The 19,256-nt window shown below is 33.3% G+C and overlaps 2 protein-coding genes across 2 annotated transcripts; one reads left to right on the plus strand and one right to left on the minus strand.

Annotated features, from left to right (window-relative positions):
• Positions 1–629: 629 nt before the first annotated feature.
• On the minus strand, positions 630–13,581 carry LOC148620903 (casein kinase I). Its single transcript, XM_088574776.1, has 8 exons — positions 13,330–13,581; positions 13,132–13,238; positions 10,653–10,779; positions 9,647–9,745; positions 8,463–8,681; positions 6,228–6,302; positions 5,638–5,848; positions 630–4,883 (listed from the first exon to the last, which is right to left on the minus strand). Exons 1-8 carry the CDS (start codon positions 13,453–13,455, stop codon positions 4,876–4,878), a joined length of 972 nt encoding a protein of 323 aa, XP_088430902.1. The 5' UTR covers positions 13,456–13,581; the 3' UTR covers positions 630–4,875.
• Positions 13,582–15,735: 2,154 nt separating this feature from the next.
• Positions 15,736–18,710, plus strand: LOC148620904 (endoglucanase-like). Its single transcript, XM_088574777.1, has 3 exons — positions 15,736–15,895; positions 16,293–16,544; positions 18,335–18,710. Exons 1-3 carry the CDS (start codon positions 15,859–15,861, stop codon positions 18,685–18,687), a joined length of 642 nt encoding a protein of 213 aa, XP_088430903.1. The 5' UTR covers positions 15,736–15,858; the 3' UTR covers positions 18,688–18,710.
• Positions 18,711–19,256: the final 546 nt, after the last annotated feature.

Here is a 19,256-nt window from a genome sequence, read left to right on the forward strand (position 1 = left end):
ATGTATTCCTATTTGTATTTTATTTCCTTGTTTTTCTTCCAGTGATTGGTTTAAACCTACGGGTTACATGGGATATAGAAATTGTACAACATAACAAGTTCCAGGTATGATAGTCTTCTCTTGATTCACCAGGAAGTATGTGTAGCTTAGGTATTGAACCTTACCATTAATCCATACATCCCCACAACCTTTGTTGAAGTATATAGTGATCATGGTGTTCAGTCATTAAAAGTTTTCTCTGCTTTTACATATCACAGCCACTTGGTTTTATAAAGATATGACATATTATGGGATGTAGTTTCCTGATTATCACCTTTTTATATATTTTGACAATATGGTTACTGGGTATCCACCATTGGCAGTAGTTAAAACCTGCATTTTTAAAAGTAAAATAAACATGTATGTATGAAGAGGGATTTTTTCTCAAAATGGCTAAGATTGATATTTTAGTCAGAAATTTGGAAATTGATTAATTTATTATGTTCATTTTAAGAGGTGAATTTAAATTTAGTGCAGTTACTGGTGGTCACCAATACATCAAAAATTGTAAAACAAAAAACAAATACAAAAAAAGTGGGCCTTTACTGGTTGTCAATGAATACATCAAAATACAAAAAGCTAAAAACATGTCTTTTAAAAACATTTTATTCTTGAACGTCAAGTTCATCAAATTGGCAAACAAAACTTGATATACAATAATCTGGTAATACACTGGTAAAATCTTGTTCCCCTCGTGGTTGTGTTCACAATAAAATACTCATAAAATATCAGATTTGTACTGCACATACTACACATGAACAAAACCAAAAATATAGCAACTGGGTTTCGTCGTGAACACACACTACACAATGTCGATGTTTGGAGCTTCCCTGCAGTTTGTCTATGATAAAATCATGACTTGACCATGAGGAAAACATGTTTTCAAAAGCCAGCTTGGAAAGTTATCTACTTTCATAAATAATATTTATCATTTTACTTCTAAAGATCTTCACTAAAAACATTCAATAGTTCTATTCATAAAAAAAAAATAAAAAACAGAATAAAAGCAACAAAATTTTCATCTTACTAAGACTTGGTACTGAACATTTTAGTCAATTTCAACCTCAAGTCAGGCATTAAGTAAGAAAACTACAGTTTTCTTGATGTAGAAATCAAAGATCTAAATAACTGATACAGCTCAAAACAAACATAAATGCCTTAAAAACAATGTGGAAAAACCATGAGAAAAAAACTTGTAAAAATTTATTGATGTGTGTCATGAGATGATGGCTAAAAAGGCATGGTATTCATAGAAACTGGTTCACTCTTTTGATTTGATCTGAACTTTTATAATGGAAAAAATGTCATGGTAAAGAAAGACATGAAAGACTTCAGGGAAAGTGGAGAAATAATAAACAAAGTAACAAAAAACATGAATTTACAAACACAATATGGATGAACCTTCATGCAGTATGTTTCATGAAAAAAATATTATTAAACTCATGATAAAGCAGTTGTTATGGTATGCCATACTACTCTATGCTTCCTAGCATCTTAGGCAAAAAAAAAAATAAGTCTTGTTTTCTGCTACCATTGAGAAAAAAATAGGGTGGGTAGGTAGGTAGGCAAATTATTTCATTTTTCAGAAACATTTTACATTGAGTCAACAGGGAAACATTCTAGACTTGAACAGTGCTTGAGCCAAAACGGCCATAAAATGTTTAAAGTAGGCACAAAAAAACTAGGGTAGGTAGGGTAGCAGGAAAGACATTATTTTATTTTCGCCTGATCTGTATGCTAAAGGACTGGGTCATACTGAATATCAATATTCAAATATTTATACAAGGTCAACCAATCAAAAGAACTCTATTCTGGTAAAATTTTAGCAGACATGTATTAGAGCATAGGGAAATAAAGCAAATCATAACAGCTGGTTACAAAAGGTTGATGAAATAGGTACTGACCATACAAATACTGCAGTTCAAAATTTTTCGAAACTCTAAATTAGTGAGAATATAAGTATTAGACTGAGACAATACACTAAAGGGTAGGGTGTATGCTGGAAAGACAGTAACTATACAATAACTTGACAAATACATGGTTGGACTTAGTACTATATACAGCCATGTCATAGTTTTAACCTTCTTGGGGTATCTTAAACTATAGGACGAAATCATACATATATATCGAAACATGAAGGCAAAACTAAAGTACTAAAACACCAAAGCATTGAATCATAGGAAAATTTACTATATTCCAATTTTTAAAACAAATGTAATTTACTTTGAAAATATCCTCCCAGTAAGAAAAGCTCTACAACAGCAAACTACTCCTAGAGGTACATTCTAAAAGCATTTTAAACATCTATTCACCCTATTTCTAACATAAACCATATCCCTACAGGTACTTTGTATGTAGTCACCACAATGTTCCATCTACAGTTGTAGCTAAATATAAAGGGCATACCCCCATCTTCCATTCTGATTAAAATATAACTTGACCTTAACCAGAATTCTCATTTAATCCAAAAGATATAAGTGTGCTCTAATTGAAGTAATGCACTAAAATGTTCTCAGGACTGCAGCCAAGGAGTTCAAGGGAATTTGATAACCCAAACCCATCTTGGATGCAAAAGAATGATAAAAACTGTTAAAAACTTTAAAAAAAAAAAAGCTTAACATTGGGTAAGTACTACCTCAGTTCAGAAAATTAAGTCTAAATACACCACTCCCCCCCCCAAAAAAAAAAAATAGCCTAGGGTTGTCCTAGCCATTTTTTGCCCTTATGCTTAATATTCCAGTCAGAACACTCTATACATGTACTGGTACATATTTTTTACATGTACCTACTGAAAGTTAAAACATGAAATATTAAATGTACAAAATGTATTAGACAATGTAAAAGTTGTAAAAAGTCTCTGAAATTTAAAATCCTTCAGTGTTACATATTCTTGTAGACAATGATATAAAACAGCTCCACACAAAACTGTAAAAATTTCACAATAAAAGTTATCCAAACCCAGAAAATATTTGAATAATTACATCTAAACTTCACTGAACACAAAGTGACAATTAACTATCAACAAATAATCTATATTTATAAAATCTACATTTCTTCCAAAAAATATCTCGTAACTAAATTAAGTGCTATACAAACAACCATTTAGAGAGACAGAGGATTGCGCTATTTAAAAACCTCCATGTAATGTCTTACGTATTTTCATTATCTTATTATTCATTACTGTAAGAGAATCTCTTCAAAGATTGATTGATTGATTGTTGTTTAAATGCTGTTTTTGGCATTCAAGGCTGTATAACAGCAAGATCATTTATCAATCATGGAACATTATACTCCTTTGAAATGCATTTGCTTTTTATTCAATCATGTTAAACATGATTATCATGATTGTAAAGGTAGAGCCACATTAACAATCAAAAGTTCTTCTAATGGTCAACTAAATCATCCAAAATAGGATTATTAATTGGAAAGAGTGAATAACTCAAATTTTATCACGAGTGCCAAAGAACGCCTAGATTCCATGAGTGCACGGAACTTGTTTCGCACACGAGTTAAATCCTCAAGTGTTCTTGGCATGAGTGATAATATTTTGGTTATTCACGATAACCAATTGATTATTTTATTTATTATATAAATAGTTTTTATAATTTATCGATATTTTTAATATGAATTTTAAATTCTGTGATTGGCAGATTGATATCAAAGTTGTGACGTTTTGGCGGGAGAACGTCCGAAAGTGAAATTACCATTTTATTTCACAGTGTGAATTATCGAAATTTATTTCACAAGGAACTTTCCATAAAAGACTGCTATCTTTATAATATTATGATTTTCAGTTCGAAGATATCCCCTTCATTTACAGGTAAAAGCCATGTCTAAGCCAGATTGACATTTCTTAGTTCTTACTGACTGATAATATTCCTTATCAGCATATAAGATTAAAGATGGATATTATTGCTAATTAAAGAGATCCATCCTGGCATGATTTAACTAAGCAAACAAACAAAAATAAAAAATAAAACAAATCTGAAGTAAATATACTGTACAAAAAATACCTAACATTAAAATCCTGATTTCAAAAAATGAACTGATTTTAATTGGAAAAAAAATCATATCTGTAGATTAAAAGCAAAATAGCAATATATACAAATATTATTTGTCATCTTCACTCAAAATGATTTTATGGTTTTTCACTATGTAGCCTCATGAGAGAACACTGATCTTGTGAAAATGACAAATAATAATCTTATGCATGACAATGTATTTTAAATGCATTATTGGTTTCATTGGTAGCACCAAGAAAGTTAAAGCTGGTTGCTCTTAGTTAGTAAGCATTTAGTGTATGTAGATATTTCAAGATATTGTGAATACAATGTGTTACATGTAGGTGCTTACAAATTTGTGCACAAGAAATAAAATTCAATCCACTAAATAGTTATTTGTATAAGCTTCAATAATGGTTTCTCATAAAGATCTCAAATCTTTATTTCATATAGTATTTGCACCAAAATGTAATACTATCATATCATATAAGTATTATAATATTAAAATATGATGCAACAATAAAAATAAAATGCTCAGAACACAAATAAAACAATTGAACATAAAAACACAAGTATTTAGCCTATGTTCTGATTGACAATTAACAAACAAGCAAGAAAATAAATAAATAATGTACGAACACATGACTGATACAAACATGGTGGAGCTTGTCTTTTGACTATTCAGGTGGAGATAACTCCTCTGAGAGATCAATTAGATTATGATGTAATAAAATGTTTTGGTTGTCCTCTGAGTGGCAGTGTAGCACAGCTAAAATTGTGCCAACACAGTTTTGGCAATAGACATTTGTTCATTAGTGGGCGTCCTCTTGTCTGCTCACCTCCCTATAAAAGAAAATGGTTATAATTATGGTACCAGAGTACACCTAATGTCATCTTTGGATGTTCAAAGGGAGATAACTAATACTCAACTGTTAGTTTAAAATTTACTAAGCAAATAGTAAGTTCAACATACATGTATCAATTACATTAATATTTGTTAATGACTAGGATTTGGTAAAAAAGGCATTTCCTAAGAGTAAGACAGAGGTAAAACAATATAAATATGTATACACATACAAGCTAAATGTGTATAAACAAATCATTACATGAAACTACTATTTTAAAGTTAGAAATTCAAAAGGTGAATGCAAGTTAATTCTATTCAGCCGTTAAATATGTATCATTATGCTAAAATAATTGTTTTAAGTGGCATAAAGTTAAATCTGATGCTGTTTTTTATAAATAGATAGTTAAAAAAATCTTGAAAATGAAGTACAAATGTTCATTACTTCTTTTGCTATTACATCAGGGACATACAATATTTGTATAATGTGTCCCTGATTACATGTACAGAGTTTTTAAATTACAGCAAATTTAAACAGAATTCTCAAGTCTGCTAATTGCTTTCTTCAAAACACTGACAATTGCTAAATGAGACTAAACTATAAAACCTGTGACTTTCCCAAAGTTCTAGAAGGGTATCACAAAGGAACAAACTGATTTTTGAAGGATTTACAGAGAGCTGAGCTAAATACTGGACACTGTTCTCTCTTAGTCAAAGGTTTCTCCACTAGCACAACTGTCTATATAAACTAACCTGCAGTGGCATTTTGAGATGTAGCTAATCCTGAGCTGGCCGCTGCTGCCTTCTGTTTGAGCATCGTCCAATCAAACACATAATCATACTGATAATTCAATGTTCGGAACAATATTCTGAATAACTGTCTTAAATACATATAATCAGGTGCTTCTTCAAATCTCAAACCACGACAGTAATTTAAATACATAGCAAATTCTGCTGGAAATCCCTGTAAAAACACATTATATATGGTCACTGAAACACAAAATTATGACCTGAAATTGGTTTGGGTTAAATTTGCAAAAAAAAAAATTTTAAGCAAAATACACTATTTTTTCAAATTTTAGGAGCGTGATTAACCCTTCTGAAACTGCTACTTGAAGCCTATCAAAACGAACCATGCTCAGAAAGCTTGTATTTCTCCCTTTTTTATATTTTCAATTTAGAAAAACAAACAAGACCTCCAATCTGCAAGAAATATTGTTAAGACAGGTTTCAATATGCAAATAATGTCAAAAAGATATAAATACAGGTAATATTCTTGAATTCTGACCAGATTTAACTGAATTAATGAAAATTCCTAATTCATGTTAACCTTGTCAACTTACCTTACAAAGCACTTCAACTGGGGTTGACATTTTCTTCTCACTGATTTTTTCATATTTTTGTTTCTTTGTTGCTGCCTAAAATAAATCATTTCAAAAATATTATCCATGACTCTAAATTCTAATTGTTCTTAGGACATATTCCAGAATAAATTAGGCAGTTAAGAGTTTTAAAGTAAGCATTTTTTTTTATTTTGTCTACAGAATAAAGCAAAAGTCTGTGAAAATCTTGTTTGGATTTGTGGCAAGGGTCAGCTTTTCAAATGCTTTTCCATGAATTTTTGTTCTAAACAAAACATTTTGAGGTGATCAGGGATGGGCACAATTACTTTCAACAGTAATCGATTACATGTTAGTTTGTTTTTTTTTTTTTAATGTAATCCATTACATTTGATTAATTTTACAGATGTAATTGGCAATTACTTTTGATTACTTTTTTTTAATTACATTTCTCAGAAGGCAACAAATATTATATAATGCTCAAAATATTTATATAGAGAAAAATATTTACACAATTTCAAATGCCAGATCGAAGTGTAATTCACATATTGACAAAATTTAAACATCAGAGTTGCACTTTATCATTATCATTTTGCAAAAAGTGTCATCACAAGAGAGGTGTTAGATTTATAATTCTACGGATCTCAGGTATTTCAATTTCAACTCAACTTCTTCAAATATTCTACTTAAGTTTTAAGTTGAGAATTGTTTCCCTGAGAGTGTTTCATATCAAGGATCAAGAATGTTTATAAATCTTTTAAAGTATGGATTCTCTACAAAGGAAGTGGTGATAATGTTCTAGTTATTATGTGCAGTTGTGCACCATTAGTAACCTTTTTCTTTTTTTCATTTTTTTTTTCGTATTTATTTTTTTTGGCATGAACTGGTCAAGATTTCGCTCATTGTTATTTTCAGTTTCTTTGTCATATTCATATTGTTCATTTTGATGTTTCCTCTGATAAAGTAAGAGATTTTTTTTTACTTCATCTTTCAAAAACTAAAATTTAATTTTTTTTAAATGGACATCTAGTCAATCAGTACAATTAACAAACAATAGTTGTTTTTATGCAATGTAATTGTAAAATTACACAAATGCACTCCATTTAAAACCCAATGTTTCAAATTGTAATCGAATGTAACTGAAAATTAATTGATGATTACAGACCTTTGAGCTGTAATTGATTAAATTACAATTACAAGTAATTGAAATCAATGTTGATTACAGATAACTTTCGATTACGAACTATGTTGTAATGGATTACAATCGATTATGATTACCCCAATCCTGGAGATGATGTCATTTTCAAATTCTCCTCTACCTGTTTTATGACCTTTTAAGTAGCATTCCAGCTAAGGATCGTGCAAAATGTGATTCATGGGTAAAAAGCCTCCATATTTTTATTTTTGATACTTTGTTTGAAATGTCATAGTAAACAGAAATAAACACATGGTTTTTCATATAACCCGTGCTCTTATGAGATAAAAATTATATAGAATGCACTGTAGATTTCAAAATTAAGGGAGATAACTCTGTAAATGGTGCACAAATATAATAGAATCTATTATATTTTCAATGTCGATTATCTCCTAAAAGCAGGCAGAATTGAATGAATAATTACACATTTCATAGTATAGACCCATAAAACAACCTAATTACAAAAATAAAAATATGTAGCCTTTTTTGGGGTGTATCACATTTTTCAGATTTTGCATGATTCTCACAAAGACAGCTACTTAATTACATGTAGATTTAAAGAACCTTTTGAAACAGGGTTTGTTTCTTTACAATTGATGATGACAAAAAAGAACAACCTATTTTTTTTCATTTAGCAATGTATGCTTCTAAATAAATACAATGTAGCTCATTTAGCTATAACAGTAAATATACAGTACATTTATTACCTGATATCACGCCAGATTTTGATAAGTGTGTTTATTTTTTTTTATACATGTAACTGTAAAAAGACTATATATTTTTCATGGTCCTCTTGGTTCAGTAAAACCATAACCAAACATTTATGTCAGTATCAATCTTATGAAACCCAAAAAATCAAAACATGTCAATTAAACTAACATTGTTTCTGCATACAATTTTATTTACCTTCACAGTATCAAGTACTGTATTTAATGAAATAATCAAAAGTTTAAACAAATTACCTATTAAAGGCCGTTTCTTGGTCAAAGTTTAAAACAAATTACCATTAGGTCTTGCAAAGGTCAAAGGTTATAACAAATTACCTTAAGGCCCTGCCATGGTAGAGACCCTCTGTTGAAGTACATCAGGACATATCCAAGTGACTCCATATCATCTCTTCTACTTTGTTCTATTCCCAAGTGGGCATTGATACTGGCATACCTAGCTGTACCAGTCAGATTTTTGTCTTCTCGATATGGAATGTGTTGTCTTGTTCTACTGTCTCTGTATTTTTTGGCTAGACCATAATCTACTAAGAAAACCTGAAAAAAACAAAACAAACAATCTGGGTTTTACTTTATTATTAAACTATAAGCATTTGTGACATATCATATTTTTGCTTTTTTGCAATGGTCAAATAAGCAGGGAAGTCCCAGCAAAATTGATTTTTTACACAATGATACATTAACTTAGTAATTTTCGAAGCCATGAAAACTGATACCTTTAATTTTTTTTTCATTTTCACGAACCTGTGAAATTGAATATGATTTCAGTAACTGCAATATAAGTGCTACATTGAATTCCCATACAACACAATGCTATAAATTACTTAACATGTGAAAATTTCAAAATAAGCATGTTAAACCAATAATTTCATTTAAATATTAATATAATATATTGTAAAAGTAAATGTAACTCAAATTTATGAAATGATTTCAAAAAAGAAAAACTAATCCAAAAATTAACAAGTTGGTCAAACAGGAAGATACAGTTGGTATAGTATGACAATAAATCGTAATATATGGCATACCTATATAAAGCTTCCCTCAAAATATCAAGTGGCTGTGATAAGAAAACTTGAACAATGGTGCAAATGTATACCATGATCATTATATACCACCTGCATTTAAACCCTGGCAGTATTAATATAAGAATTCTCTACAATTTGGTTGTTTTATTTACTTCTTGAGCCAAGTATTCTTTATGATGTTCTCCAGCTGGTGACGTTACAGATAGGTGATTGCTATACTTTTTGCCATGGCAAATGCTGAATGTAAAGTGGCCAAATATTCCTATGGAATCATAGAGATAAAGGTTTTATATCTCATGAAATTTGAATATTGCAAATTATCAACTCAAAAAGGCTCTTTGTTATGATGTAAAATTGAATAATTTGACTTAATACTTTGCAATATTCAACTATCACTTATTACAAAACCTAAAATATCAATGTTTAATCAGATAAATATAGGTATAATCAATAATTTGAAAAATGAAAATATCAAACCTTATTGCAGTGGCGCCCAATGCCCATCAGAAAATTGTCTGGCTTGATATCTCGATGGATGAAGTTCTTGTTGTGAACATATTCGATTCTGTTGATCATCTATAAAATGAATGCAAACATATAAGAAAAACATTCAGTACTATCAAATGAAATGAACCCTGATGTAGAATTTGGATATTCATCTCAATTCAAACGTAGAATCTATTACATGTATATAGAAGGCTTTTCTTTGTCTCAAGAATTTGAAGTTTTTTAATCAATATACATAGCTTACACCAATGTCCTACCATAAAGTTTACAACAGTGCAAAAAGTTTGCCTCAGGGAATCACAAAGAAGTCTATACTTACAGTAGGTAAAATAATATAGTTTGTAGAACTCAATATAATATTCTGATATATGTAATTATAAGATAAGTATAATTTTTGTTTTGGTATTTTGTTTACTATATATATCCAATAGATGAATGCTTCTCATTTAAAACAAATTCATGCTTCTTTTATTGTCGTACTGCTGGAAGTAATGTCTAATGTGCTTTATGCTGCATCTCTATTTTACCATGTGTTTAAATGTATCTTTATGTTCCTACGGAGGGGACAACCACTTCATTTTTTATGGGTTGGGGCAAGGATAGGTTTTATCATCCTTTTTTTTCGTCAAGTCTTAAGTAATGCATGCATGATCAATTGCTGTTCAGGGGTTCAAATTCAATTTCAAGAAGGTCCTGAACTTATTCAGTTTCAAAACAATGGTCCCCTTGCAAACACCCAATAGCCCTCAATTCAGTGTCTTCGTAAATGGTTGAAGGAATTAGGTAAATGAGATTTCTAAAGACCTATGTCAGACATTCAGGGTCTAAGAAGTCAGATGGACACAAATTTGAACCCTGCTTGTCTAAGATTTTCTTCCAAAAGAATTCTGGTCCCACTGTAACAAAATCAGATCTTAATCCCTTAACAAAAATAAGATTGTTGCTTCCTAACCTACAAATATTGCAAAATACCTACCTGATCTGCCAACATTAATACTGTTTTCATTGTAAACTTTCTTGAGCAGAAGTTAAACAAATCCTCAATACTTGGTCCCAACAAGTCCATCACTAGGACATTGTATTCCCTCTCCTGGCCCCACCATCTGAAAAAAAAAATCATTCTTGAAAATGAAGTATATTTATTTGGTAAGGCAATTAATTCTCTTCATAATTAGTCTAGAACATCTTACATGTACATGTGATCAATTTTTATGGTTTAACCAAATCAAGTGAAAGAAATAGTGGTAGCTCTACACAGCCGAATGTGCCACATATGATAATCATATGGTGCTCTATTCATATGATAACCATATAGTGCTCTATTCATATGATAGTCATAAGTTAATTTTGGCTTGTGAAATTGTGAAAAACATATGATTATCATATGATAATCATGCAATTACCATATGTAAACCGAAACATATGATTATAATATGGTGCTTGATTTATATGATAATCATATGATGCATACCATATGATTCTCATGTGTGGCACATTCGCCTGTGTAGACTTTTATAAAAGTGAGGGGGCACCAATTGGCCTAAAAGGCCTCTCTAGTGATTTCCAGGTTTCTATCATATAATCAGACTAACTTTTCAAGCATTACGGGGACCCAGGCCCCCTATTGATCCACCTCAACTATGTGATTACCTCAAAAACAATTATACTTGTACTTTCAAAGTAAACTAAATGTATATACAGTGAAACCAGTCTTAGCAACCACCTGTATTCAACAACAACTTGTCATAAAAAGACTATGATTAAAATATCCCTGTGTAGTGCTTTTGATGTAAAAATTAATCTGTATATAAAGACCCTCTGTCTAATGTGGCCATGATGTTGACCTTCCTGTTTGTTTGTTGGGGTTTAACGTCCAAGCAGCAATATTTCAGCTATATTCAGATGATGAACATGAAATTGATGATAAAATGAACATGAAATGATTGTGAAATGAAAAAGGGATGGGACACAAGGACAATGGGGTCGACAAATTTTGATTGCCATTGGAAATAGGGAGAGGTGGGTAGGGTCGGGCAATTTAGCCTCCTGTGGCGGAGCCCTATGGTTCCTACTCCGGGAGAATATCACAGTAGGGTTCTTTAACATGCGAGGAATGTGGCATCTTTCCCAACACGGTGCATCACTATGGTTTGTGGTCAGGTTTTCCGTATTATAGCCTGACAACCCCAGCATGTAACACGCCAGGGGTACCCCATTCCACCACATGGGGAACACATCCCAGTAGCTCTGTGGGCAGAGCGCCCTAGCCTCTGGCTAGGTTTCTGAGCACTATTTAGTCGCCTTTTACGACAAGCTTAGTGCTGCTGCAGGCCTATTCTTTTGACACCCGGACCTGCATGGGGCTGTTGACCTTCCTAAGAGGTTCACTAAAGATAAGTTTAACTGCATGTATATTATGGACACTACTTAACATGTTTAGTTGTGTAATGTTTTTTTCCACAGTGGCCTGATTAAAAAGGGGAGGGTTGTGATCATGCCAAAGTATTTCAACCCTGCCACATTTTTTTGCACCTATTTCTGGCCTTTGTATTCACTGTCAGTTAATTTTTATGTTGATGGAGTATATGGGGGCAGCTATTTCACTGCACTGGAGTATAAAGTTGTTTTGAGGGCAGACCCATTGGTGGCCCTGAGCTGACATTTTTTATCCTGGTGGGGTTGTTGTATCTTTGACATATTCATCATAACCATTGTTGTTATATTACATGTAATTAGGTCACTACAGTTACACATTGAATCTACATGTATATTTTTCGGAGGTGCTGACCCTTAGAGTATAATAATAAAAATACTCTTTTTTTGCAATATGTACAAAAATGTGTGTACCTTGTACAAAAGCACACATATATAGGGGTATTCCAGTGTACATACATAAAATACATGTAGTAATTATATCAGTTACAATGTATGTATAGGAATTAATAGAGGCACATATAAATACATGTGATAATGCAATGATTGTAAACAAACATGAGATAAATATTCAGTCCTTATACATTTGTAGAATGAGGAAGCATTTTAACCTACATGTCTTAATATTTACATGACCAAAAATTTATTGTTCACACCACACAAAAAATGTGTCCCTTCAAAAGAAATTGTTCAAACAGGAAATTAGAAATATTTGTTCAATAAAACCACTATGTACACACAGGTATTTCCAATTATTTTATTATCTGCTGAGATACATATATTTTTTCAACATGTTATCACTATGTCATTCTTGATGACAGCATGGGAACATTGTGACTACAGCTGTACAATTTATATATTTTATGACAATGTAATTAATCATAGATTACATTATGTATTATTGGAAGCTGATGACATCTATAGTTGTGATATCAGCTGATCGATTTTACTAATGATTATTTTAAGGACCACTCAGTAATGTGTGTAACATATCAATGATGTAATAACGATGGGGCACTCACCTTATGTGTGGAATACCAACTCCGCCCTGTAGAATTTTATACAATTTGCTTTCATAAATTAACTGAGGGTGTCGAGCCTTTTGTGATTCCAGTTTCACAGCTACTTCCTAAAATTATAAAATTAATGAAAAATAAAGTTTCGTTTCATTCAAAGAAACAAATATGTCTCTTCATCGAACAAAGAAACAACATACGTACCTCTCCATTTGATATATTTATAGCAAGGTAAATGTCTCCGAATGACCCACTTCCAATTTTTCTGACCAAACGGTATTTTCCTCCGACATGAAATTCCCCTTTCGAAGAACTAGACGCACTGGCCATGTTTCAAACAAGTTCTTAATTACAAATTCTCTCACTTCATCGTTGATTCAGAGGTATTCGTCATGTACGGGGTTGTTCACTCGTAACACGATCATACAAAACAAAGATCTCGGGAATTATGGGATCGATTTTGAAACAGCTGATTTGGCGTCTCGTTGCTAGGGGCGACTTTCATTTTGGATCTACCTGTGTGGTAAAGACCCCGGGGAAATTCAACACCACGAAAATTATAAATAATTAATATTAATTCATCAAACGTCTTCAAAGTATGAGATTCAACCAATAAGAAAATCACATTATTTTTAGCACAGTTATTACAGGTTTATGGTCATATCACAAAGAAAGAGTAATCAAGAGAATCAAGATTTTTGCGGAAAATCAAAATAATGTAATCCGGGAACAAAGACAAGACATGGAAAACAGACACACACAATAAAGAACATAAAATAACCAAAATAATACATACATGTACAAAGTAACAAAAGAAAATGAGCAACTCGGATTCAACTAAAAACTGGGAGCATGGACCAGGTGCACCGGTAGGGCAAGCTTCCTCTGCTTTTCTAGAAACATCCGCCGATTTGCTAATAATAGTCAAGTCAAGGGTAGACGATAGAGAAACTATGACATGTTGATCAGTTCTCATGGACCAGGTGGATACACCGTAACGATCCACGAGTTCATGATGACGACAATAAAACTTTTGTAGTGATGACTTCGATCTTGTAGCAACACAACCCGGTTTCAGGCCTAATTGTAAGAAGTGTAGCGTGGTACAAAAAAGTCTGCGTAGCTCTGGCATAACGTATGAGTTGTTATATGAGAACTCCATACGCAGGTACTGAAGGGATGTTGCCACAGATAAAAGGAACGTTGACAACACGGAATGTTTGTTTGTTTGTTTGTTGGGGTTTAACGTCCCAATAAACAAACAAACAAACATTCCGTGTTGTCAACTTTCCTTTTATATGTGGCAACACGGAATGAAAAGTCATTGCGTTTGTTGTATAGTTTGTTACGTAACTCTGAATCTTTGTAGCGACGTCCTCCTCTCCAATAATACCGATGCAATCTGTTTGTAATTTTAGTACCCGACATTCCGTTCTATTGCGATCTTTTTGTAATTTTAGTAGCTGACATTCCGTTCTATTGCCCACCATAATAGGTACAAATCAGTGATAAAATAAAAAAGTGTATACGACCTTTAAGGACTTGTCTATTTTCGATTTGTGATAATGTGTGAACTGTTGCCTTTATGGCATTGTCTTGTTTGTTTAACATTTTAAACATCTATTCAAAAACCACAAGTGTTGCCACGACATAAGACCGAGCTCGATCCCTAGTTTTAATCTGCAAATTCTAGTTTTCTGTGTTTTTGTTGCTATTTCGTCATCGTTTCCATTTCATCTACCCTGTTCTTTTTCTATGTTAGCTTTGAATACTATTTCAGAATCACCAATTCAACAATTATACTTATTTTAATTTTGAAAAGAAATTGTTTTTGTTTCTTTTTTTTTTTAGAAAAACGAAACTCAAAATGCAGAATGGCATTAACTTCGATAAAACCATTTCTTTTTCGTTTTATTTTTTAGGTGTACTTGTGTGAGGATAATGACATCATCTCCAATAAAAATGGAGGGAATGCCTACACTCGGATTCATGACTTGGTCAAGGAAGAACACTTGACACCTTCTTGAGAGATCAAACAAATGTCTTAAGGTGAAAAAGTAACGACGTGGTCTAGTATCTAAGTAGAACAAAAAACAGGACACGTTATAGGGAGAAAACACCATCTACAACAAAACGTGTCCATGATAAAACCTTTAAGTATTGTTTAGGAACTGATTGTGCGCTTTATTGGGTACCTATGTATTGCTATACTTTAAGGCGTAAGAATTTATAATATTTTGTTCAAAACAGAATGAAAACGATATCAGTACCTTTCTCTAGTTTCATAGATGGTATCTAGTCACTAACAAATCACAATTAGGGTATTATTTTCATGACGTCTCATTCTGTCCATATAAACTGCACACCGGTTTCATTCTATCGTTGGTTGTTTCTATTATATTTCCCTTATTTGGTCTTTATTCCTTGACTTTCTGTTTTGGGAATGCTTAATTCTCTATCACGTAACTCATATCAGTTTATTTCATAAACACATGTACTTCCGGTTGTTCTACTGGTAGGGCGATCAATGTGTCAACCGACAAAACAAAGAAACAAAAAATGAAAAAGAAATTTCTCATTCAAGGTGGTCTAATTTAACCGCCTATAAAAGAATGCATACATGAAACCTGTCGACATTCCCACGATAAGAGCGTCCCAGATATCAGCATTTTATGATATATAAGTAGTGCAAAAGAGTTTTTCAATATTGGAACCAAATTAAAGAACACCAAAATGAATGTTTTTGTTTGCTTGGCCGTCTTGATAGTAGGTATGTAAAAACCGCTTGCCATATTAACAATCAGTTTTATAAGCGAGAATTATAACATTCATGTATCTTTTCTGAAGGTAAGTGTGGGAGTATAAGGCATATCGTGCACATTAACACTCTTTTATGCCAAGAACTCGAAGCAAAATGCATAACAGTCATTAAACTAAATTCAACGCTTCCTTTTTAAAACACAATGTGTACAAGAAATTGCTTATACCGCATCATTGCACTACATATACGATTCATGCGCTGTGTTGATCACTTGACTCGCTAAGCTGGCCACGATTCATGTCGTGAATATTTCAAACCTCATATAGTTGATTTTATACGACGAAACGAGAAATACTAGAAAACCATGCATAGTGTTAGGTTGTAAAGTTGGTGTGCTTAATTTCAGCATGCGACGTCCATGCTTACCAGAAATGCACTGGACATCCTCCAATGTATCATGGAAAACGGTGTGCATCGACGACCCGCTACGTTGACAAGCATAAGGGTGCATGTGGGTGTGGACCAGCAGGTGGAGATACACAATTCAACTGGAATTCAGCTGGTTTTGTAGTAGCAGCTAGCCAGAAATACTTTGATGGCAACGATAAAAGTTGGTGTGGACAACATTGCGGACAGTGCATAAAATTAACAACGACGGGTAAGTGTCGGATTCAGTTGTACACATATGAGATTGTCTCTTCCGAGGGGCGGATCCAGGATTTCAGGTTGGGGGTGTAAATCGAATTAAAGGCCGATCGAGGAGTGTCAAGAACATATAGGGGCTAAGATTTATGAAAACACAAGATTCCACGCAGACATTAAAAAAAAAAACCAATTTAAGTGGGTATATCCGGGTCTGCCCCGAAGAATCTACACATTCGCATTCTAGAATCTTGGTTCCCTTGATTAATCTTTCATCAGTGAACTATCTCGTGAGGAGACCATGCCCCATCATTATCTCCATATAAGCTTTGTTCATGAAATTGATTTTCTTTATAATAGAGATTGGACTGGAACAACACACCGTCGTCTCCTGTGCCAACTGAATAAGTTTTACTAAGTAACTGTATCAAGTATTTCGTGCTTGAAAAAAAGACAAATAAAATGGGGATGCAAAGTAAAAATCAAAGACTGAAGTCTTCAAAGTCGATAATAGCTAAATGTTCTTTGCCACTGATTTTGGCTTACTTTTTACATCCGAAATGGCATGAATGCGATATGCTCTACAACCAGGTGACTTCCGCTAAAATCTTGGTCCCCTTGGTATGATTACTCTTTCATAACCGTGATGGTCCGAATGTTTTCACTCAAAACAACTGGTTACAAGAAACAAGATTAAACAACTGGCAATGCTATATATTGATATCGGGGCCCTGATAATGTGTATGACCTACATAGTCAATTGTAACTAGTCACTGTGTCTGAATCAGAAACTTGGTAATGTTCAATGCTAACCGATCATTTCATCTTTTAATGTAAACTTCCCGTTCTCATACAAGCAAAAAACACACAGGCATGTGTATGATATTTTCTTAAAAAGAGGTACATTTTAGCGATCTTTCGGTCGCATTTGATGTTGATCAGGGAACCAGGTTAAACAACTGGCAATGAATATTTATAGATATCGGGGCCCTGCTAATGTATATGACCTATATTGTCTTGTAAAGAGCCCCTTTGCCTGAATCGGAAACTGGGTAATGTTGAATGCTAACCGATCATTTCAAGTATACTTCCAGTCCGTGCAGGTCCGGGTGTCAAAAGAATAGGCCAGCAGCAGCGCCAAGCTTGTAAAAGGCGACTAAATAGTGCTCAGAAACCTAGCCGGGGGCTAGGCGCTCTGCCTACAGAGCAACTGGGTTGTGTGCCCCAGGTGGTGAAACGGGGTACCCCTGGCGTGTTACATGCTGGGGTTGTCAGGCTATAATACGGAAAACCTGACCGCAAACTATAGTGGTGCACCGTGTTGGGAAAGATGTCACGTTCCTCGCACGTTAAAGAACACTGCTGTGGTATTCGATAGGAGTAGGAACCTTTGCGCTCCGCCACAGGAGGCTAAATTGCCCGACCTAACTATCCCTCCCTTTTTTCTAATGGCAATTAAAATTTGTCGACCTTATTACCCTTGTGTCCCACCCCCTTTTTTTTATTTCATTATCGTTTCATGTTCATTTTATCATCTATCTCATCTTCATCGTCTGAATATAACTGAAATATTGCTGCTTGGACATTAAACCCCAACAATCAATCAATGGAACCTCAAGTACGTGCTGTTATTATTTTTAGGATCACAGGAAAGATAAATTGGTGGTTACATCTATGAAGGATATTGAGGTATCTTTCTATTGAATTACTACTAATATAGCATTGATTTTCTGCAAAGTTGTGCCTCCGGCAATGCTACCCCTGGATCTGCCCCTGACAGTGATACATGTAATTTTATCTTTAAAGGAGGATACGTTCCAGGCCAAGGCGGTCCTACCCCAGAGGGACATTCAAAGGTTTTCATGATAACCAACCTCTGTCCAAACATATACCCAAACCAAGACTGGTGTAACCAGGCATCACAATACGGCGGCCAAAACAGATATGGATACGAGGTCCATTTTGACTTGGAGAATGGTCACGGACAAATCAGTGGTATGGGTTGGAATAACCCAGAAGTAACATGGGAGGTAACAAACTGTGATTCTGGACACAGCCAGGATGGTAGAACACCAAGTTACCACCAGTGGGGACAGTGTCAATGTGCACATCAGGGAAAAAGATCTTTTAACGAGACAATTGATAACAGCACAAATTAAATAAATCAATGAACAAAGTTAAATGCTATGTGTTTATTGGGTAGATAAAGATACAGGATAGTTTTTATTCTGTGTATCATGGCACTGTAATTTGCTTGCACGAGAATTGAACACTAAATCTAGTTTTTTTTTTATATAGACTAAGTACATATTTTCGATGTGCTCAAAACATCCGCAAAATTTTAGACATGCAAAGTCAAAGGTTAGACACAACAGACCTGGTTTCACCAAGGGTCTAATCAAGATTCTCCATGTAGAACATTTGACCTCCCATTTTTTTTTTTATTTCAATGAATTGTTTGAACTCATTATGATGTCAGAAAGGTGCCAGTGCATGACTCGTATGTATTCATGGCTCTCTAACAAATCAACTAAATTATGCACAAATCAGTCATTTCCTTTACTACAAATTTTGTAGAAGTTTCTATGTAGTGTATTTCATTATTGCAGTCAATTATAAACATTCACTTTTTGGAGATGATATGAGTGTGATCTCTAATGGACATTTTTTTTATTAAAAATGAAATTTTGCACATGCCATCCACTGGCCAGGTCTTTCATAGACACTC

The sequence above is a fragment of the Perna viridis genome, chromosome 3 (genome assembly GCF_037379345.1).
Source record: "Perna viridis isolate PV_CMFRI_1.1 ecotype Kerala chromosome 3, ASM3737934v1, whole genome shotgun sequence".
Classification (NCBI taxonomy): domain Eukaryota; kingdom Metazoa; phylum Mollusca; class Bivalvia; order Mytilida; family Mytilidae; genus Perna; species Perna viridis.

Excerpts from the sequence above, each read along its gene's own strand:
- LOC148620903 (XM_088574776.1), bottom strand. The coding sequence starts at position 13,455 with ATGGCCAGTGCGTCTAGTTCTTCGAAAGGGGAATTTCATGTCGGAGGA. Across the intron at positions 10,780-13,131 it reads GTTGGTATTCCACACATAAG|ATGGTGGGGCCAGGAGAGGG; the intron begins GTGAGTGCCCCA and ends TTTTTTTTTCAG. Across the intron at positions 9,746-10,652 it reads TATTAATGTTGGCAGATCAG|ATGATCAACAGAATCGAATA; the intron begins GTAGGTATTTTG and ends TTCATTTTATAG.
- LOC148620904 (XM_088574777.1), top strand. The coding sequence starts at position 15,859 with ATGAATGTTTTTGTTTGCTTGGCCGTCTTGATAGTAG. Across the intron at positions 15,896-16,292 it reads CTTGGCCGTCTTGATAGTAG|CATGCGACGTCCATGCTTAC; the intron begins GTATGTAAAAAC and ends GCTTAATTTCAG. Across the intron at positions 16,545-18,334 it reads CATAAAATTAACAACGACGG|GAGGATACGTTCCAGGCCAA; the intron begins GTAAGTGTCGGA and ends TTATCTTTAAAG.